Here is a 22,851-nt window from a genome sequence, read left to right as displayed (position 1 = left end):
ATTTTCAACCATCCAGAACATAATTATCAGTTCATGAAAATAAAATTTTGAAGATAAAATCACACAGAAACTACAATAGGGGGTTGGCGAGCGAAGCGAGCAGGGGGGCGGAGCCCCACTAGTATATATGTATATATATATATGCGTGTGGGCGTGTGTGCGTGTGCGTCTGTATATGTATGGCACGTACGTTACACGCAAAAAAGAAATGGGAACAGGAACAGCTTCTACATATGGGTTTTTGTGTGTGTGTGTGTACATACACATAATAAGTTGCTTGGCGTGTCGATGTGATATATATTATTATAAATATTGTAGTGCGCAATTATTTGTATTTAGTTATATTTTTTTTATCTGATATGAGTATTGAATCATAAAACTTGATTCATAAGAGCATAATGGAAAAGTATAAAAAATATTTATTACATGGTGATGCAGCTATTACATTGCGTACAGCACAGCGATACAACCTTGAGGAAGATACAGATACAGATGATGATGTGGTAAATAAATATTTTATTTCCAGATACATATTAAATTATTTTCAGAAATATCTTAAAAGTATACTTAGTTTTGCAATTCTTGTACGATTAAAAAGTTTTTGTTATGATATTTTTTCTGAGTATAAATCATAATTGCAGTGTAAACACAAGCTACTCCAAATATGTTTCACCATGTGCATTGTTGAAGTAGATGTATAGTTTTTATTGTTAAATTTTTATAGAAATATACTACTGAAACAGTTTTTGCACAAATATTTTCTTGGAAATGTTATATCTTGAGGCCTATATAGATTTTTACATTTGGCGACTGATATTTTTTAAAGGCTAGTCCTAATGGAGGATCTTTTACTCCTTGTCTGTTATACGTCTGATTCATAACTCTAAAATCGACACAGATATTCCCTAAACTTATTTTTCTATTATTTTGCTATACTGTAAAACTCTATACAATCAAATAACCTATTTCTATACCTTTTTTACAACAATATCTTATACGCACATTCAAAGTTTTGCAGTGTAGTAATAAAATAATAAAAAATACGCGTAGGTAATGTTCATGTAGAAAACATCAATGTAAAATTTGTTCGTGCAATAAAATATGTTTGTGTAGGGTGTTTACGCGTACAATTTATTCATTGTCCTACAATTCTTGTTACTTTGTTTCGTCTCCCAATGCAATTAATATGTTCACTCCCAAGAATTGTATAAAAGATCTATAAAAATGTAAATATCTACCTTTATCACAATGACGATAGCATCATAATACCATCGACTTTGTTGCGCTAGCTACTTTGTTGATTCCGGTACTAACTCAACAATATTCATAAAATATGCTAGAATCAGACCTTATCGTTGGCTAGCTGAAACACGTAGTCAAAACTTGTAACATTATTAATTAAAACATAGGTGTACTACAATTGTTTAAGGCTAATATTTCAACATGAATTTTAAATGAAATTTTAGCTGAGATCTCATGCAAATATTTAAAATTAGGATCTAAATGACAATTGATTAAAAACAATCTAAAACATTTCCAAAAAATTAAAGGCTGATATTTAAGCGTTTTTTAATTTTTTTGAGTAAATTATACAACAAGGAAGTAGAATTCTTCATTCATAAGTAAAGTATAATAGCCTTTGTATTCCCTGAAAAGTGAGACTAAAGTAGCATTTTATTCCCACAAATTTACAGTGTTTCTGCAAATTTACTTTAATCCCGCAAAATTCGGAAAATTTTTCTGAACAATTTTAAAAAAAAAAATTTGATAATTTAAAAATGTTAGGAAGTTTTAAATACTTGCATCGGGGCGCTATCGCGCCCCTTGATGATTACAAAATTTTGAATATTTTAGAATGTTAAAGAGTTGAAAATTTATGAATATTTAAACCTATATTTCAACTATCATTACAATTTAAAAAAAAATGGAAAATTTAAAGATGTTAGGAAGTTTAAAAATACTTTCCATTGGGGGCTATCGCGACCCTTGATTATTAAGAAATTTTGAAAATTTTAGAGTCGAAAAATTATGAAGAAGTGCTGATGCACAAGAAACAAATGTAGAGGTTAGTGTTTGTTTAAGAACCACAGCAAACTACTTTTTAAAATCTTTATTTTAATTTACTTTAAATTTTTAGAATAATGTGTCTATTGGCAAACATTCTTTACCATAGTTACCTATAAAAAATATGTTGATCGATTTGTACTTTTTCAGAATTACTGTTTTAATTTTTATTTTATCTAAAAACACTTCTGTAAATAAGTAATTCATTTGTAAGGATTAGCTAAAGTTCTAAAAATCCAATTTGCTCTGTCTTTACTTCAATGCCAAAATATTGATAAATAATATTTTTTAGGATCTTAATTATGATCTAGAAGATTATAATATAGAAAACGAAATGTACGATCCAACTGAATTGAATTGGATAACTGAATTGTTTACAATATTGCTCAACAATAAGCTAAATGACATACATAGCAATACCAACAATCTGAAGGAATTTATGGAAAATAAAGAATTTTTTCACAACATCGCAACATCAGTGGACAAAAGTAGAGGAGAAATTTTATTAATGATTTTAAAATTTAGCATTTTGAATAAATTATCTTTCACTGGTTTAACAAATTGAATTAAGCTAATAAATAGTCTATTCAAGACCCCAATTTTGTCAGATTCGCGTTATATTATTGATAAACTTCTTAACCTGAAAGATGGCATAGAATATCATGCTGTTTGTCAGAATTGTTCGGTGTATTTAGGAAAATTATTTGTAACGTAGGAAAGTATTTGTAACGTTTGCAATTCTCCAATCAATGTAAAAAATACATTCGACCTTTTTTACTTTAATAGATCCATCACAACAAATTGTTGATCTTTTGAGTAATCACGAAGAATATTTTGATTACGTGACTAATGCAAGAATACATAGGCGAGGGTATATTAGTGACGTATATGATGGTAAAAAATACACTGAATTTGTTAAATCGTTACCAATTGAAGACAAAACTAATTATGTTAGTGCAGTATTCAATACAGATGGTGCTCCAAAATTTAAATGCTCTCATTATTCTATTTGGCCACTGTATTTAATGATAAATGAATTGCCAAAAAATATTAGAACAAGTAAACTAATAGTATGTGGATTAATGTTTACCAAAAAAAAACCAAACATGACAGTATTTTTGGATAAATTTGTAGATCTTGTAAATCAATGTCGAGTTCCTGTTAAGATTAAAAACGAACAGTGTCTTCTTAAGCTTTATGTATTGTCATGCTGTGTAGATGCCGTAGCCCGAGCTCACGTTCAAGGACAATGGTAAAATTGGATGTAATTGGTGTTTGCACCCTGGAGAATATCATGGAATTATTAAATACCCGTTAATGAATATGCAAATTAAACTTCGAAATCATAATGGCACTGTTGCCCTAATGTTAAAAGCCGATCCAGAAAATCCTGTTTTTGGAATAAAATATCCGTCGCCTCTTATAAATTTACAAAAATTTGACATCATTGAAGGTTTTACTCTTGATTATATGCATATGGCATTGGAAGGTGTTGCGAAACAATTCACGTTTTATCACATTAATGTTTTAAAGGACGATGTTATTAAGGCACTTGATACCAAAATGAATATGATAACTGTTCCACAACAAGTTGCTCGTTATTGTAGAACACTAAGTTGTCGAAATGATTGAAAGGCTAGGGAATGGGAAAATTTTGTCTTGTATTATAGTATTGTTATTTTTCCATTTATTTTGAGCACAAAAGCTATGAAGCATTGGTTACTATTTGTTGAAGCCTTATATATATATATATATATATATATATATATATATATATATATATATTGTTGAAAGATGATATTCATATCAACGAATTAAATAAAGCTGACGAAATGTTACATCGATTTGTAGCTGATGTCCAGGAGATATACAATGTAAAAGCCATGACATATAATGTATATCTTTTGTTACATGTCAGCAGAAGTATTTTAAATTGGGGACCTTTGTGGTCGAATTCCACATTTAGTTTTGAATCAGCTAATCAACACCTCTTAAAAACTGTCAAATGTGCCAAAAGTTGTAGGGTTCATAAACATATGCCACAGTTGCTTATTCCTAGAGGAAAAAGTGATTCATCAAGCTAACGATAATGTTGTAAGATATTGTAATGATGTTCTATTAAGACAAATTCAAAGTGTTGATGTATCCAGTAGTAACATACTGTATTTCAATCAATCTGTAGTTGATATTGAAATCCTAAAATCACTAGAATTATCAATATCTTCCACAGAATTCTTCCATAAAATGGTAAAGAATCATTGTCTTTATGAATCGCACTTTCTAACAAAAACTTGTTCTAACAATTCATTTGCTTTGAAATAATGGAAAACTGATACGCATTATTGCCTTTATAGATGCTATAAATGATGTTATCGAAATGACATTATGCAATTATGTAGAAACCGAAAATTGCTTTGCAACTTCATACAAAGTTTGTCAAGTAGTACAAAGAATCAATGTAGAAATTGTAGCAGTACCAACAAACAGCATCGAAAAAGTCTGTGTGTATATGAATGTAGATAAAATGTACATATATCCCATGCCCAATTTATTACATTACTAAATAAAGTGTGTTATTGTGACTATTTTTCATACCTTTCTACATAAATGTGTGATATTGTAATTATTTTTTATACCGCTATTTGTATTTATATAAACAAAGTTTCATTAATATGTAATCAAAGTATGACATGGATGGTAAATTAGTCATTATATTAATATCCTAAGCACCACCCATTATTTGTTTCAGGTATATATCATAAATCATGGTCATTTATTTTTGCCATATGCAACAAGGTACTTTATTTCGTAAAAAAAAATATTATCATCTATTTTGTAAATAGAAAAATAAATTCAAACCGTTCATTTGGTGATCACTAGAACGACTTAAAATCGTCTAAAATGCGTAGAAAAAAGCGTCCAAAAAATACGTTATTTTGCATAGAACTTAGAATTTTCCGGCGTTGGGATTTAGATTTTTTTGAAAGCATTCATACAAAACAATCAAAAATATTTAAAAACCCATAAAAACACGATCGTACAATTATTTCTAATCAGACTTAGTACTTTTTAGAGTGGTGGACTTAGTTAATTGCCGCACTTGGTCAGATGAGATTTTGGCGTGAGATCTCACGTGAGAGAGAAAATTCAACAGGGAAGTATAGCAACATATCCATGCTCAGTGGCCCCAGAAATCCGTGAGTTACGTATTTCACTAAATTACTATTAAATTCTCACAAAACTCCAGAAGATGACGTTGATACTATTAACCCTGGGCACCAGATACCTCAAGGAGCGTTGATGTCACGATATTCGTGTTCTGCGACCGCAAAAAGCTCCCGAGTAACAAGTTTTGGCTGATTATGTTAATGCAATATCTCTCAAAACTCCAGGAGACGACGTGATACTGGCCACCCTGGGCACCAGGTACCTAGGAGAGCGTTGCCGTCACGATATTCGTGTTCTGCGACTGCAAAAACTTATTTCCATAAATATTTATGGAGTTCTTGTTTATTGTCTCTTCCGCTGCACTTTATGTAGGTTATGATCGCATTCGACGCGCATATTAACTCATTATAAGCTTAAAATTGGTTAAAAATTGGCTTATTTTTATCGAAAGATATAAGGTTATACTTACTAAGCAAGCCAACGCCTAAGCTAATTCTTCTACTAGGGTATAGCTGATCGTAAAATAAAAATCTTAATCTAAATTTTCAAACTGAAAGCGGAAGATAAGAGCTACAATTAGAGCCCCAGATCGTCGAAATGGACTGCTCAGATCAAAAGTTATAAGAATTTTAAAAATTAGAAAATCGCTGATTTTCGTAAAAAATTGAGAAATTGGTGATTTTTTGTCATTTTCAAGTCTAGACAACTTTTGACCTAGGCAGCCATTTTTAACCCACCAGACCTCAAATTAATTCTTTTTTTTAATACTTTGATACTATTAAAACACATTTTTGGATTGCGCCTTCAGATAAAAAGTGGCAATTTTCTGATTTTCGTTTATTTTCCCCGTGTTAAATTCCCATAAGAGAATTTGAACTGCCCCGCAAAAAAATAGGTATTTTTTAATCTTAGGAACCCAAGGTTTTTCGGGTTCTATATGACCTAAAGAACGAAAAAAAAGTGGTCGGATGGGTGTGCTCCTAAATTTCAAATTTGTTCACTCAGACCCCCTGAAGTGTCCGGTTTTTTCTGGATCTGCACATATGTATGTATCTTTAGTACATACTAAAAACATGTAATTTGCCTGGTAATACGTATTAAAAATATGTACTGATTTGGGACTGACTATTTTAAATATATTAAATATAAATATAAGTATTTGATGTGGCCATAAATGGATGTACCATAAGGATAATAACACCATTTATGGTGGTACAAATCTTCACAATTCCGGATTGTTTTCAATGTAATATCTATGAAAAAATAAATTCTCTCAACTTATAAATCAACAGTACAAAGAAAGATATAATTAATAAGTATCGAATAGGGGTAGAATAATTATTTATTTTTATGAGAATTTACGATATATCATACGACACTCATATGATTATCATATGATTATTTTCAGCCGGGTTCATTCAAGTTCAGCTGCAAAGAACCTTGTGTCGTATCCATTTTAAGTAAGGCTCTGTTTGTTGTACCCACGCATTTCTCTGCTCGACTATTTGTCAAAGGGTGATAAGGAGCAGTAAGTTTGTGATATTTCACTCCACTTATCTTGAGAAATGTTTCAAACTCATCTGAAACAAATTGACGGCCATTATCTGAAACAACAATGCTAGGTACACCATAAGTAGCGAATAACTGATCGAGATCGAACAGTGTGGCCAGTATTGGTGTAGCTTGGTGAGCTTCCTCCGCTAGTCAGGAGCGGGGAGCTCCGCCATGTTTGAGCGAGAGAGAGGGAGAGCGAAGGAGCGCATGTAGCCGCCTGCGTGCGGCAGAACGTTTCAGGCGCTTGTGCCAACCAGACTTACAATAAAGAAACTTCATCCAGAAGAAGCGGGAGGACATTCTTCGTTCCTCAACTCCTAACCTTCAGCACGAGAGAGAGTAGGACTCTCCGCGACGTCCTGTCTGACGTCCAATCCTACATTGGTGACCCCGACTTCAGAAGCGAGCGAGAGTGCTCTTGCCTCGCCGTCTCCAGGAGCAGCGCTTCTTCGAATTGTGTCATCTTCGCCGGCGGCCCTTTTGCCGCAGTCAGCCGCTCAGGCGACCGCCGTGCCCTGCTGCCGTGCTCATCACTTCGCGTGGCTTCCCAGCCGCGATCAGCCCACTAGGCGACCGCCGTGCACCAGGTCAACGGTTCTTCTCGGCGACGACGCTCCCGTCGCGGTCAGCCTCCATAGGCGACCGCCTTGGTCATCGCAGTGTCCAGCGGCATCTCAGCCGTGGTCAGCCTTTTCAGGCGACCGCCGTCACCTGCAGCTTCGAGCAGCAGCATCAACATCATCAGCGGCACTTTGGCCGCGGTCAGCCTCTTCAGGCGACCGCCTCTCGCAGCGGCATCCCTGACAGCATTCGTCGACGGCGTGCAGCGATTCAACCCAGACATCATCTCCGGGTCAGCGCAGCAGTTCCAGCCATCGCCCAGCTTCGTCCAGCATCGTCCACGTTCTCAGAGGTATTTGTAGTGTAGCTAGTAAGCGCGGTACCAAGAATTCGAATCGAATTTTGGCTCGCTTCCGAGAATCGGGCGGCCATCTTGGATTTTAAATCGCGGTTTTCTTGTGGCGCGCGCGCATCACGGGTTGTAACGGTTAGGTGCGTTGTTCGCTCTGCCCGCTCTCGTCGCTCGCTTTCCGCGGAATTCTTTTCGTGTACGTGACATTTCAAATTGGAAGCAAATTTTGCGCGGCGCTATTTTTTGGAATTTTAGAATCCCCTGAGTCACACACGATCTCGTCTGCGCACGTTGATCGTTGCGGTTAGGCTAATCATAGTTTTTAAGTCAGCATTTTAATTCTGGCACGCCTGCGAGCGTGCACCAGGTTAGATTGTACTACGCGTAGCGGCGTAAGGTGTCGAAGCGATTTTCTCTCAAATTAGCTTTTCTAATTCTGGCACGCCTGCGAGCGTGCACCAGGCTAGATTGTACCACGCATTGCGGCGTGAGGTTGCAGGCGATCATGGCGGACGAAACTCCAGAAGCTCGCGCTACGCGCTTAGAAAACGAGCTTTCTGCGGCCAATGCGTTATTAACTCGTTTAGGGTCCGGGCGTGTCGACGCATATCGTACTCCTAAATTGCCCCCCTTTATCAGAGCTGATCCAAATATGTGGTTCACCCAGGTTGATGCTTCTTTTCGCCACGTCAACATAACGGTTGAAGGTACCAAAGCGGATTTTGTAATTCAATCTCTTGATCGTGAGGCCATGGCAGTCATCATTGACATTGTGGAATTAGAACCTCAGCCCACAGACATTTATACCCAGATCAAACGCAGGCTCATAGCGTCTTTTGCCTCTTCTACAGAGAGCAAGCTTCGCCAACTCCTCAAAGGGCAGGTGCTCAATGATGGGAAGCCCTCCTTAACTTTGAGTAGGCTGAGGCACCTTGATGAAGGCTCTCGATGCGACGAGGCCATCTTAAAATCAATATTTCTTGATCAGCTGCATTCCAATCACAGGGCAATCTTGATCGCTTCAGGTATTGAGGATCTCAACCAGCTAGCCATCCTGGCTGACAAAATAGTTGAGAACACCCCGTCAGAAGCTCGATTGGCAGCGGTCACTAACGAGGTTGACTCGCCTAATATCTCTTCGGAACTAAAACGCTTAGCTGACTTATTCAGCACGGTCACAGTGAGGATCGACAAGCTTGAAAGCTCGGTTCAGGCTTCCAAAGCTCAATCGAATTACAATTCCAACAAAGGTGGTAACAGAGGCAGGTCCAGAGGCCGCTCCAAGTCTCGTGATCCTTCAGGACTTTGTTTGCTTAGCACACCGTAAATACCCAAACAACCCCACATCCTGCAGGAAGTGGTGTTCGGAGTACTCTAAATGGTCTTCAAAAAACTAAATGAACCTTCCCTTGCGGAGACGTTTGGGGATGGTTCTTCCAATTCAAAACGTCTCACTCTCAAAGACCTAAGATCCGGTCGCAGATTTCTGATTGATAGTGGAGCAGAAATCTCTGTGCTTCCAGCTTGTCCCAAGGTCATTTCGAAACCCTCTTCTCGCAAGCTTTATGCGGCCAATGACACAACGATCGACACGTTTGGTGAAACGTTCTTATGATTAGATTTAGGCTTAAAGCGTCCCATAGCGTGGAATTTTGTTGTTGCGTCTGTGCCTCACGCGATCATAGGGGCAGATATTTTATTCCATTACGGTTTAACAGTAGATATTCGCAACCGTCGTCTCGTAGACTCGGTCACGTCTCTGTCGTCCGTAGGCATAATCAAAATGGTTCCATTTATCGGAATCCATGCTGTAGCTTCGAGCTCTAAATGTGCCCAACTGTTAGCCGAGTTCCCCAAAATAACTGGCTCAGTTCCGCACGATCCTCTCTTTGTGCCTGACATCGTTCATCACATTTATACCACGGGCCCGTCTGTCTCTGAGCGTCCTCGTAGACTGTCTCCCGAAAAGCTCAGAGCCGCTAAAGCCCAATTTAAAACTTGGCAGGATGCCGGTATTTGCAGACCTGGCAGCGGTCCTTACGCTAGTCAGCTGCATATGGCCTTGAAAAAGGACGGCTACTATAGACCTTGCGGCGTGTACTGTGCTTTAAATGCGCAAACCGTCCCCGACAAGTACCCTACAGCGCACTTGTACGACTGCACTAGTGAACTGCATGGTAAGAAGATCTTTTCTTCTTTAGATCTCTTAAGAGCTTTCAACCAAATTCCCATTGCTCCCGAAGACATTGAAAAAACGGCAATAATCACGCCCTTCGGTTTATTTGGATTTATGTACATGACCTTTGGATTGCGCAACGCTAGCCAAACGTTTCAGAGGTACATCAATCGAGCGTTGGGAGATTTAAAATTTGTTTTCATTTACATCGACGATATTCTTATCGCCTCAGAGTCGGTAGAAGAGCACGTCAAACACTTGCGTTTAGTGTTCGAGCATTTAAACAAGTTCTGTTTGCGCATCAATGTAGACAAATGTATCTTTGCCGTAGAAGAACTTGTCTTCCTAGGGTACTCTATCAACTCGCAAGGCATTCTTCTAACTCAGGAGAAAGTCAAAGCAGTGACAGAGTTTTCCAAGCCCAGTACTGTAGTGGAGTTGCGTCGCTTTCTCGGCATGGTGAACTTTTATCACCGCAGTCTCCCTCATGCTGCCGAGGCCCAGGTTCCGCTGAACGCGTACTTTCGTGACTCTCCCAAAAACGACAAACGTCCAATCGAATGGACTGCAGAGACTAGCAAAGCTTTCGAGCAAATCAAGGCAGATTTTGCCAATGCTTCTCTGCTCGTCCACCCTCGCTGCGGCGCAGAACTCCGCCTTGTAACGGATGCGTCCGACGTGGCGATGGGTGCTGTTTTAGAGCAAAAATCTATCTCGAACAGCTGGGAACCTTTAGCCTTCTTTTCGCAAAAGTTCTCCCCAGCCCAGCAGTTGTATAGCACCTATGACAGGGAACTCACTGCAATGTTCGAGTCGGTGAAATATTTCTCTTACTTACTTGAGGGCCGTGACTTCGCGATTCTTACGGATCACAAGCCACTCATCTATGCGTTTATTCAAAACAATGAGAAATCCCCTCCGCGTCGTTTGCGTCAGTTAGGATATATCTCTCAATTCACTACCCGAATCGAACATGTCAAAGGTTCAGACAACGTCGTAGCGGATGCTCTTTCTAGAATATAGTCTATTCGCTTTCCCTTAGAGTTTGACCTGGCAGATCTAGCCGCCAAACAGGAAGCGGACGAGCAGCTTAAAGAGATTCGTGAGTCTCCGAACTACCCTCTTACTCTTAAGCGTCTTCAGCTTGGTCCAGAGCACACAGTCATTTACTGTGAGTTGACTGGCGAAAGCCTGCGTCCGTATATCCCTGATTCGTTGCTTAGGTCAGTGTTCGACTTCTTTCACAACACTGCTCACCCTGGTCCCAAGGTCACCGATCGTCTCATTCGACAACGATATGTTTGGCCAAACATGCATAGCGACATCGCTACATGGTGCAAGAATTGTCTTGCCTGCCAGCAATCCAAGATTTCCAGGCATGTTAAAACCTTTCCGGAGCACTTCGTAGCTCCGGATGGTCGCTTCGACCATGTCCATATCGATATTGTAGGGCCTTTACTGGTGCGTGACGGTTACCAATACCTGCTTACAATGATAGATCGTTTTTCGAGATGGGTTGAAGCGGTTCCCCTTCAGGAAACCTCAGCCCAGACCGTAGCTCGCGCATTTTTTGACACTTGGGTCTCGCGCTTCGGCGCACCCAAGGTGATCACCTCGGATCAAGGGGCTCAATTCGAGTCAAGACTCTTTACAGCCTTGTTGTCTTTGATCGGGTGTGAGCGCATTCGCACCACTGCGTATCGCCCTGCCGCTAACGGCATGATTGAGCGGTGGCATCGCACGTTAAAAGCTGCATTGATGTGTCACAAGGACGACGATTGGCTCCGGACTCTGTCCACCGTACTGTTAGGCTTGCGTTGCCATGTTAGATCAGATACCGAAGCTTCTCCGGCTGAATTTTTGTACGGCACCACGCTACGTCTACCGGGCGAATTCTTTATACCGGAAGACATAGTACCCGATCCTCACATGTTTTTAGAGGAATACCGTGAGCACATGCGTCTGATTCGTCCGATACCAGTGGCACACCATTACAAGAAACGCATCTTTTATTTTAAAGATCTGCACACCTGTACCCATGTTCACTTGCGGAAAATGGCAAAAAAATCTCTCGAGCGACCGTACTCAGGCCCTCATAAGGTGCTATCGCGCGAATCCGACCGCGTATTCAAAATCGAGGTTAACGGTGCCCCTCGTAGCGTTTCGGTAGAGCTTTTAAAGCCCGCATTTTTCATTTCAGAAAACTTAGTCGACGATGTAGCAGGTCCTAGCGACAGTTTGAATGGCAATCAGCCACCTGACCCGCGTCCAGTACTAAAAACCTACGCGCGTAAAAACGTAAAATTTGCGTCAAATCTCAAATCACAAGCTTAGCTTCGTGACTTAGTTTGTAAGCAGCGTTTCACACTTTTGTACCTTAGTCTTAAGTTTACATATTCATGCGATTCTTTCTGTACTCTCAACTCTTCCGGTGCTCCTTGCAGAGCTTGCAAGTTGAGCAACAAGAATCTCGGGGGGGGAGTGTGTAGGGAGCTTCCTCCGCTAGTCAGGAGCGGGGAGCTCCGCCATGTTTGAGCGAGAGAGAGGGAGAGCGAAGGAGCGCATGTAGCCGCCTGCGTGCGGCAGAACGTTTCAGGCGCTTGTGCCAACCAGACTTACAATAAAGAAACTTCATCCAGAAGAAGCGGGAGGACATTCTTCGTTCCTCAACTCCTAACCTTCAGCACGAGAGAGAGTAGGACTCTCCACGACGTCCTGTCTGACGTCCAATCCTACATTGGGAAACCTGGTGTCGCCACCTATTGGAAACAAATCGCCAAAAATCGCCAGATTTGAAAGTTTCAAATATGTGAATAGATTCAAAAGCATTATAACCCAACAAAAAGTTTGTAATCGTAAAGTAAACATGTACATCCCGGGAAAAAAAATTAAAAACGTAAATTATTTTTATTAAACCTATAATATTAATTATTTTATAATTATTAATTCTTAATACGACCCTACGTGTAATAAAAAATCATTTTAAACAATGTAGTGAAATAATTTATTAATTTAGTTTTACAGATTCAGAATTTTCAGAAATGAACTTATATATATTTAAATAAATAAGGTTGTTGTCTTTTTATTATTTATAAGGTATTACATTTTAGATTTCGGGTACATTAATGCATGGATAATCAAACGTATTCAATATATCGATAACTTCAAATTCCTCTTCAGCTAAGTTTTCTGTTAAATACAAATAATTGCTGTCATCTTTTAACATATCAACAAGAAGTCTAGCAGTGTAATCTTTCTCTGTATTGACTACTAAATCGAAATGAGTCCGTAATGCTATAAAATGAAGTAAAATAACTTAAATTACATTATACCTTACTAGCCACCTAGTCGTTGATAATTGAACGAACTTCAAATAAACCTCTTTTTTCTTACTATCTTTTTTGTTTTTATCAACATCTGTATCATTTTCTTCAACTGTATCCATATTATCAGCTTCTACACCAGTATTTATTGTTTCCCACGTTGTCTTATACTCTGATTTTTGATTTGCACTATGGTTAAACCAATTGTATATTTCCCTACATACAAATTCAACGTTTGCTGGAAAGTGATTGGCGGCAGCTGAAGCAGCGTTGTTCAACGAGTGGCAGATACATCTTACCAATTGTAGGTTTTCATTAAATTGCGCTTTCAACAGCGTATAGACAGAATGCTTTTTACCGCAAAGATTCGTACCTCCGTCGGTACCTAAACCGATCAAATTTTTCAAGTTTAAATTAATTTTTTTACAATACTCAATAATTGCATAACATAAAGTGTTAGCATCTGCTTTTACGACTTCAATTAAACCTAAATAAGCAGTAACTATCCTGTTTTGCTTATGGCTAAAATACTTTATACAAAGACACAGAAACTTCATTGTTGCAACATCAGTTGATTCATCAACGATCAATGAGTAACTCCAATCACCAACATCTTCAATCAGCTCCTTTAGCATATTTGGTGCAATTACGTATTTAATTAAATTCCCACATTTTGTTTTGTGTAATCTAAGATCTTCTATTACCTTCAAATCTTTCAAAATTTCAGTAAGCTGCTAGTATTAAGTCCCTTTCATGATTTTCTTTTTTCTTACCTGTTTGTGTTTTGCAAATGTAGCGGGGTGGTCGGGTAATAAGAAATAGCCACGCGCCTGAGGAATACTCGTTTTTATTATGCAGGTTAAGGTATAAGCTCTGGTCAACGTCCGTGTCCTAGGCCGGACCCTTTCGTTCTGGCTCCCACGTTCTCTTAGTATATTCAGCTCCTCGCAGAGGGCGCCACTTCGCTACAGCAAACTGTAGTTATTTTCGGTTGATTTTCAGCAGCCAAACTCTCAAATAGTTTTCCGTGTGAATCTCTTTTGCTGTGAGCTTCTAAATCTGTTGGATGGGCTCGAAGAGGTTTACGGCAGAGTTTACAAAACGCTTGCTGATTAGCATTATGATTATCTCGATTTTTTACCAACCAACCTATAAATAAAACGCGCAAGCATATAGTATTTATTTCAACCTTTCTTTCGCTGTAAATTATACTTATATATCAAGACATTATACGTTTAGTAAAATTATTTTACCATTCGCCCAAGTCTCGTTTTCCCATGACGAATTATACTTATATATTCTGACTTTCTGGGGCTTGGTGGCAGGTTTTGTTTTTACTGAGACTGCTTTTTTTTGTCGGCCATTTTCTTATTTTTGCATTGTACAAAATAGCACAAATTTAGTAGTACAATTCAAAGTCACAAATATCTTGACGAAATCACTGATTTTTGAACTTTGCCGGTTACCAATGCACAAACACACACGCAGATGTATTATAGCCGTCCGTTGTAGGTAAGTGTAAGTCGTGACAACAAAGGACAACGTATTTGTGTGCACGATGCACATATAGACTTGTCATGCATGTGTCTGTTCGTCCTTTTATATGTGTATAGGTTATGGGCGTCGCTAACAAATTTATTGGGATTGGTATATCGGTCTTTCGTTCTCGCGCGCTATTTAAAACGCTGGTAAGTAAAACGCTTCGCAACTTCGCAAGCCTAGTTGAAATAGCCTATAAAATAGCCAAGAAAGTACTAATATAGCCTAAAAAATCGCCCTCGCCATGATTGAAAAACATATCGCCAAGGTAAGTGTGAAATCGCCGTTTTGGCTACAAATAGCCGAACATGGCCACACTGTCCGCATCTTCAAAAATGTAACTATCCCAAGTTAATAAAAAACCCGGGAAAAGAGCTGACAATTCTTGTATAACAACTTTAATCCGAGTACTTGAAACCCAATTGATTGATTTTTTATTTTCTTTTAACGGTTTTAAAATATAAAGCGACAAAAAAAGCATTCAAGTTCGCCCCCCTCTCCCCTACTATTGTGTATGGGAAATCATTTCTATGCTCGTTCGATCATTCAAAGATCCCGCTCCGTGTTGTCATATTCGCGTTCTTAAAGATACCATCAAAATACGCAGTTTCATATATATGTATAGGTAGCGTTAAGTCAGTTTAACCTAAAAAGAATTTGTATGTACTACATCGCAAGCCTGATAACAAGTAAAACAATTTCGCAATTAAAAAATAGTAATTTTCATGGTAATTCGAGAATTTGAAAATCCGTAGTCTTTTCAAGTATTCAACCTATAGTGAAATCGACAACATGTATATGTACAAAGAGAGAGAGACGACATTCTTTTTAGTCATTGAAAGTAAGTATAGATTAGAATTTCTGAATATTAAAGACATATGCTTTACTAGAAATCGTTAAAATCAGTTGACTTTAAAGTCAGTATCAGAGGCACCTAATAACTCAATACTGTTACATCGCAGAAAAATATAAGAAGCGTAGCTGTACAACAAAAAAACCGTATGCTACAATCATACATGTATAAAAACGCATAGATTTCGTATTCATGATATATAAAATTACAAATAGAAAAGTACACACCCACAAATTTTGTCAATCAGGTGAAGTAGATAAATTAACGTTAATTAGAAAAATACTTAGTGAAACAATGTTTTTAACTTTTATATAAACAATAAAACAGTGAATTAGATTAGACTAAACTATGTAAAGTAAGGTATCTATAGGAGAGTAATTATGTAAGGATTGCAATTATCATATGTGTGATTAATGAATTACTAATTAATTAATCGAATAAATTTAGGTACAAGTATATTCTGTATACATTGGACAGCGAGCGACATCTAGTAAAAATCGATAAGACCAAGACTAAAGCTGAGAGTTTTAGCAAAAACTTAAAGAAGCAAAATAAACAATATGTCAGACTCCGAAGAAAGTGTCTACTCTGCTAATGGGAGTAACCATGGTGGAAGAAGAGGTGAAGGTAGTGACAGCGAATATCACTCTGTCAAATCTGGAAATGCCAGTGAAGCTGGCAGTGCAGCTGGTAGTCCTGCCAGATCTAGATCCAGATCTAGATCACGCAGTGTATCTAGAAGTAGGAGTCTCTCGGTAACTTCCAGATCCAGAAGTCGATCCAGGTTCAGGTCTGGTTCAAGGTCTAGATCTGGTTCCAGATCAAGGTCCAGATCTAGATCACGCTCGCGTTCAGGATCTCGATCAGGGTTTGTAAAGATTTTTTGTCTTTCTTTCGTTGTAATCCTACTAGAAATGAAAAGTGTTACTAAAGTATAGAAAAGTGTAATTTCATAATGATGAACACGTGAGTTTTTATCGTAGTTGAGTGATTTTATAATGCATATGTCATACTTTTGTAATAAGTATGTCAAATTTTTTTAAAAGCTCTGTCACGCTTTCATATAACGTATGGTCAATCAAAAAATTAAGCATTTGTAAAAATTGTAAATAAGTGTGACATATCAGTTCTAAAAGTGTAACTGGCATATTTAAAAGTCTTTTAAAAGTCGTATAAAATCATAATTTTCTGAGGAAAAAAATATTATAAAATATACATATTTATACATATGCAGAACTGCAGAAGCATAGCACCGAGCTGAAACTTTGCATAGTGATTTGTTTTAAGGTGTTAAGAAAAATATTTAGGACCTTGAAACAAATCTACATACATCTACATATATATCTAGCTATGATAGATTTTAACTAAGGGCCAAAACAATAGCTTGGGTTCGATACGATCTACCACAAATTTGTTTGTAGGTTTATTCAAAAACTATCATAGCTAGAGAGCTGAGCCATAGAGTTTCAAGTGAAAGAGCAAACCAAGAAATTTATATAAAAACTGTTATTAAAGACTGTTTCTACACCATTTTGGCGAGTATCAGTGTAAAGAGTCTGATGTCCAATTTGAATACAATGCATATAACTACAATGACATTTCAAGTTGTTTGAATAGCATTCCTAATCAAATCTTATACTCATATGCAAATATCTCTGGAAATCCTTTCCAATATACTCCAATTTTTATTTATAATTAAAAACCAAGAGTATAAATAAGAGCATGCAAAGCGCGCCGTGATTTCTAGTATGATTAAAACTATGACGCACCACACGACGTCTTGTTCCAACTGCGATAAAAACTTATGGTTTTATCACACTTTTGTTCTACTCTTCTCACATTTTTATCACACTTACATCACACACAAATATTTCTGCTAGATAAGGATGACAAAACCAAAAGTATACAATACAGAGTTTTTTAATGTGTTTAGATCTGCAAGGGATGATGAAGCAGAGGAAGCAAATTCGGAAGAAGAACCCGAGCCAGAGGAGGAACCGGAAGGTAAAATATAAATTAATATATAAACTAGATGACAGTAATGAATAAATGATATAATAATCAATATGGCGATCTGATTTTGTTGTTCAGGAGAAGACTTGGATGAGTACGATGAAGAGGAAGAAGAAGACGAGGACAGACCCAGAAGAAAAAAAAAGAAGAAGGGTCAAGTGTATGATTTCATTATTCAGGAGGCTGAAGTCGATGATGAACCTGAAGATGACGAGGAATGGGAAGAAGGAGCGCAAGAAATAGGGATCGTAGGAAATGAGATTGATGAAATTGGTTTGACGGCACGGGAAATAGAAGGAAGACGAAGAGGCACGAACCTGTGGGAGTAAGTATTCACGATACAATAGACTAGCTGTTCAGTTTTGAGTTATCTGAAAATAGACTAAAGAATTTATTAAATTTTTCTTTTTACCTTGGTTAGTTCTCAGAAAGAAGACGAGATAGAAGAGTATCTCAAAAAAAAATATGCTAACGAATCAGCTGCAGCTCACAGATTCGGCGATGGAGGCGAAGAGATGGGTGACGAGATCACTCAGCAGACACTACTTCCTGGTGTCAAAGATCCAAACTTATGGATGGTAAAATGTCGCATTGGAGAAGAAAAAGCTACGGTCCTGCTGCTGATGAGAAAATTCTTGACATACCAATTTTCCGGTAAGTGTTTCTTATTTACTTTATAAAAACAAGCTCTGTATGTAAACTTCAAATTAATTTAATTACCTTTCTAAACAGGCGAACCATTACAAATCAAATCGGTGGTGGCACCCGAAGGCGTAAAGGGCTACATCTACATCGAAGCCTACAAGCAACCGCACGTTAAGGCAGCTATTGAAAACGTAGGAAATCTAAGGATGGGTATTTGGAAACAACAAATGGTACCGATCAAGGAAATGACGGACGTGATGCGAGTTGTCAAAGAACAAACCGGTCTCAAAGCTAAGCAGTGGGTGCGTCTGAAGCGAGGTATCTACAAGGATGATATCGCGCAGGTGGACTACGTCGATCTAGCACAAAACCAGGTCCACCTAAAACTGCTTCCAAGGATCGATTATACGCGACCCCGAGGAGCCCTGAGAACAGCGCAGAGCGAGTCCGAGGCAATGAAGCGCAAGAAGAAAAGGCGCCCATCCGCGAAACCTTTCGATCCAGAAGCTATTCGTGCCATCGGTGGTGAAGTAACCAGTGATGGTGACTTTCTGATCTTTGAAGGAAATAGGTACAGTCGTAAAGGATTCTTGTACAAGAATTTTACGACCAGCGCTATAATAGCCGAAGGTGTAAAACCGACGTTATCAGAACTTGAAAAGTTCGAAGAGGCACCCGAAGGAGTAGATCTTGAACTAAGCGGTGCTCCTGTCACCGGAGTCTCAGCTGGGAAAGAAGACTCGATAACGCATACTTTCAGCACAGGTGACAACGTGGAAGTCTGCGAAGGCGAGTTGTTAAACTTGCAAGGTAAAATTGTTTCCATCGATGGAAACATGATCATGGTCATGCCCAAGCACGAAGATTTGAAAGAGGCGCTAGAGTTTCAAGCTAGTGAATTGAGAAAATACTTCACTATGGGTGATCACGTAAAAGTAAAAATTTTATGTTCAAATGATTGAATTTTATTTTATCTTTGCTTCGAATAAACTACAATGATTTCGCGTTTATCAGGTGGTAGCAGGAAGATATGAAGGTGACACGGGCCTTATTGTGCGCGTAGAGCAGAACCGTGTAGTTCTCTTTTCTGACCTATCGATGCACGAGCTCGAGGTGCTTCCTCGAGATCTGCAGCTCTGCTCTGACATGGCCACGGGTGTCGATAGCCTCGGTCAATTCCAATGGGGTGATCTTGTCCAGCTGGATCCACAAACGGTTGGTGTGATTGTAAGACTCGAACGAGAAAATTTCCACGTACTGTCGATGCACGGCAAAGTCGTGGAAGCGAGGCCTCAAGGACTTACTAAGAGGAGAGAGAATAGGAATACCGTCGCGTTGGATTCACAGCAAAACACAATACAAAAGAAGGACATTGTTAAAGTTGTCGACGGCCCACATTCCGGAAGAGGCGGTGAAATTAAGCATCTATACAGGAGCTTTGCTTTCCTCCATTCTAGAATGTTTATAGACAACGGCGGTATATTTGTGTGCAAAACTAGACATTTGCAACTGGCTGGAGGCAACAAAATGAATGCGGCCTCGGCGATGGCACCGATGATCAGCGGTTTTATGTCACCTAGAATCGCTTCACCAATGCACCCTAGCGGGTAAATGAAACAAACGCATATTTATTTTCATTCAAAGTATAGTTCACTACTGGTTTGGAATTTATAACTTTTCAAGCTGATGACATATGGAAATCAAAGCTAAATATTCTTTAATTATTAAAATATTACTTTTAAACTATTACTAATACACTCTTACGATTTTTAGGACTCCAGCTGGCCGAGGCGGTGGCGGTCTAGGTAGCGGTGGGGGCGGTGGCGGCGGTGGCGGCGGAGGACGAGGTCGTGGCCGAGGTGGCGCACGTCGTGATCGTGATCTCATAGGAACAACTATTAAGATTACTAGTGGTCCATACAAAGGCAATGTTGGAATAGTCAAAGATGCCACTGAAACTACAGCTCGAGTCGAGCTTCACTCCACTTGCCAGACAATCTCGGTCGACAGATCTCATATTGCCAACGTTGGCGTACCAACCAAGGACGGAGGGTTTAGTAGTTACAGCAGGACACCAGGTTATGGCGCTGGAAGTCAGACGCCCATGTATTCTGGCAGTAAAACGCCTATGCATGGATCGCAGACACCTATGTATGAAAGTAAGTATTCAAGACTTTATGAAATGCCACAACGCTTTCGTGTTCGCAAGCAAAAGCATATTCAAAATCTAATCTGATTTATATCCGTTACAGCTGGATCGCGAACGCCTCATTATGGTTCGATGACACCATCGCACGATGCAGGATCGCGTACACCAGGACAGTCGGGCGCCTGGGACCCAACGGTCACCAACACCCCAGCTCGAACAAGTGACTTTGACGGGTACAACATCGAAGAAACAGGCTCACCAGGCTACGCTCCTGGTTATCCATCCGGTGGTCCCTTCACACCTCAGACGCCTGGTACTATGTACGGTTCCGAGCAGAGCTTCGGTCCTTATCAGCCTAGTCCCAGTCCCGTTGCCAGCGCCACAGCAAGTCCCAGTCCTGCTGCTTATGGCAGCACACCATCACCCGCTGGTACAGGATACACTACCAGTCCTCATGGAGCCTTTGCTTCGCCTTCGCCTATGGGTTACAGTCCTATGACTCCCGGTAAGTTGAATTAGCACGATAAAAGGTAGATTATTCAACTATTCCCAGATAACACAAAACGTTTCAAACTCGTTTCTGCAACGTTTAATTTGAAACCGTACAACGTTGCTTTGAAAGTTTTTATACGTTTTAGAAACGTTTCTACGACAAAATGTCCGCTTATGTTGCCTAAGAGCAGTTGGAAAAACGTTCCTATAACGTTTCTGGAAACATTTTAAAAATGTAAGCAAATGTTTGAGAAAAGTTTCCAGTAAATTGGAAAAAAAATCATTCGAAAATACCTAGGTTTTTCAAGCGTGTAGCGACGTTTCTGTAACGTTGCTTACAACGACTAAGAAACGTTTCAATAACGCTTTTAATACGTTACGTGGAATAAACAAAATTATTTTTTAGTTTATACACGTTTTGACAATGTTCAGAAAACGTTATATGATTTTAAATCAAACGTTGCAGAAACGTTTCTCAATTAACGTTATGTACCAGCTGGGGTTTAAGTTTGAAAAACTTCAACTGACTTAACACATTTTCTAGGTGGAGTAGGAAGTCCATACAATCCGCAAACGCCTGGCTCTACAGTAGATGCTGGCCACTCTGGCGTTTTTGGCCAGGAATGGCACACAATAGATATTGAAGTTCGTGTCAGAGACTCTAATCAGGATGCAGATCTAGCTGGGCAACAGGGCTACATTACGACTATTTCGGTTGGTTATGATTTAAAATCAAATTTTTTGGTTTGGTGTCTATAAGCATTATAGAAAATTAATAAACGCTATTTTTCTTTTTTTAGGGGGGAATGTGCACAGTATTTCTGCCACGCGAAGATAGATCAGTAAATATTTTATGCGATCAACTAGAACCCGTAGTTCCGTCACAAAATGACAGAGTGAAAGTCATTATCGGCGAGGACCGAGAGTCGGTCGGTACGCTTTTATCAATTGACAATCAAGAAGGTGTATTTAAATCAAATGCAGGAGAGGTAAAGATGTTGCAGCTGCGATTCTTATGCAAAATGAGATCACCTTAAACCGTTGACGATTGCCGATAAACAATTATCTTTTGAAGGGCATATTATATGTAAATATTGTAAATTTTACGCACGAGATTCTTTGGAAACAAATAGCGCTTACATTTTCTTAATTATTATCATACAAGTTTTAATCAACTAAATAAATGTTGCAATCGATAAAAGTGTCAAAAGCAACTTTGTGGCTTTTGAAAGTCGTTTTTAAATTATGAATTGTACATATAGCTCGCTTTTTTTTAATAAAGAAAAAACGAAACTCAATCATTATTTATTATGTTACCCACATTTTTATTGTATTTGACACGATTGTACATGCATAATCTTTTGTACTATAGTTTGGCAATATAATATAATTAGCGGCTGTATATCGCTGTTATGTGTTCCAAAATATAAATGCCTGTTTGCGAGAGAAAGCCTCATCTTTTTGTCGTGAAGCTTTTCTCTGCTCTGTTAAAAAACTGAGAAAATTTCACCGATTTTCACGGTTGTGATACATATGTATTGTCATCATTTTTTATATGCTATTTTTGATTAAAAAATGCTCATACTTTTCGAGAAAATAATTCAGCTATAAAAATAAAAAAAATAAAAATGATATATTTATGATGAACATATAGGAAAAAGCCGAGCTAGCTCTAGCAGCTAGCTTGAAAATCAAAACTAAAATATCTATAAAATTTCTTACTCCAAACTCTGTGAGTTGGATTTGAATAAAATCAAAGACAGATGAATAAGTACTATAAAAGTCAGTAGGCGCCTCATTAATCCCTCTCAATGTCACACTGACGCGATACTCACCGCTGTCAATACGTATTTAATAAATATCATAATAAAATAAGTACTTGTAATCGATGTTTGGCTGTTGGTGTCTGATCCATCTTCACAATCACAATAAGCACGCCCGAAATATTTAAATTTTCCCGCG

General features: G+C 38.5%; 2 protein-coding genes across 7 annotated transcripts; one reads left to right on the top strand and one right to left on the bottom strand.

Annotated features, from left to right (window-relative positions):
• Positions 1 to 12,920: 12,920 nt before the first annotated feature.
• Positions 12,921 to 14,160, bottom strand: LOC107981272. The gene is made up of 3 exons (XM_031928376.1): positions 13,972 to 14,160; positions 13,269 to 13,902; positions 12,921 to 13,169 (listed from the first exon to the last, which is right to left on the bottom strand). Exons 2-3 carry the CDS (start codon positions 13,831 to 13,833, stop codon positions 12,982 to 12,984), a joined length of 753 nt encoding a protein of 250 aa, XP_031784236.1. The 5' UTR covers positions 13,834 to 13,902; positions 13,972 to 14,160; the 3' UTR covers positions 12,921 to 12,981.
• Positions 14,161 to 14,550: 390 nt separating this feature from the next.
• LOC100114545 (transcription elongation factor SPT5) lies at positions 14,551 to 22,767 on the top strand. Of its 6 annotated transcripts, XM_032602005.1 has the most exons (12): positions 14,551 to 14,710; positions 14,812 to 14,886; positions 16,038 to 16,458; positions 17,524 to 17,594; positions 17,682 to 17,928; positions 18,025 to 18,257; positions 18,336 to 19,183; positions 19,263 to 19,855; positions 20,022 to 20,407; positions 20,501 to 20,902; positions 21,434 to 21,603; positions 21,690 to 22,767. In XM_032602005.1, the coding sequence occupies exons 3-12, from the start codon at positions 16,151 to 16,153 to the stop codon at positions 21,924 to 21,926; spliced, it is 3,495 nt and encodes a 1,164-aa protein (XP_032457896.1). In that variant the 5' UTR covers positions 14,551 to 14,710; positions 14,812 to 14,886; positions 16,038 to 16,150; the 3' UTR covers positions 21,927 to 22,767. The 6 variants fall into 6 exon arrangements, with proteins under 6 accessions (XP_032457896.1, XP_032457897.1, XP_008217350.1 ...); XM_032602006.1 differs by lacking the exon at positions 14,812 to 14,886 and having other exon boundaries at positions 14,566 to 14,710; XM_008219128.4 differs by lacking the exons at positions 14,551 to 14,710; positions 14,812 to 14,886 and adding an exon at positions 15,333 to 15,578.
• Positions 22,768 to 22,851: the final 84 nt, after the last annotated feature.

The sequence above is a fragment of the Nasonia vitripennis genome, assembly GCF_009193385.2.
Source record: "Nasonia vitripennis strain AsymCx chromosome 4 unlocalized genomic scaffold, Nvit_psr_1.1 chr4_random0006, whole genome shotgun sequence".
In the NCBI taxonomy this organism is placed as follows: Eukaryota; Metazoa; Arthropoda; class Insecta; order Hymenoptera; family Pteromalidae; genus Nasonia; species Nasonia vitripennis.
The sequence above is the reverse complement of the archived record's forward strand: the minus strand, read 5'-3'. Positions and strand labels throughout refer to the sequence as shown.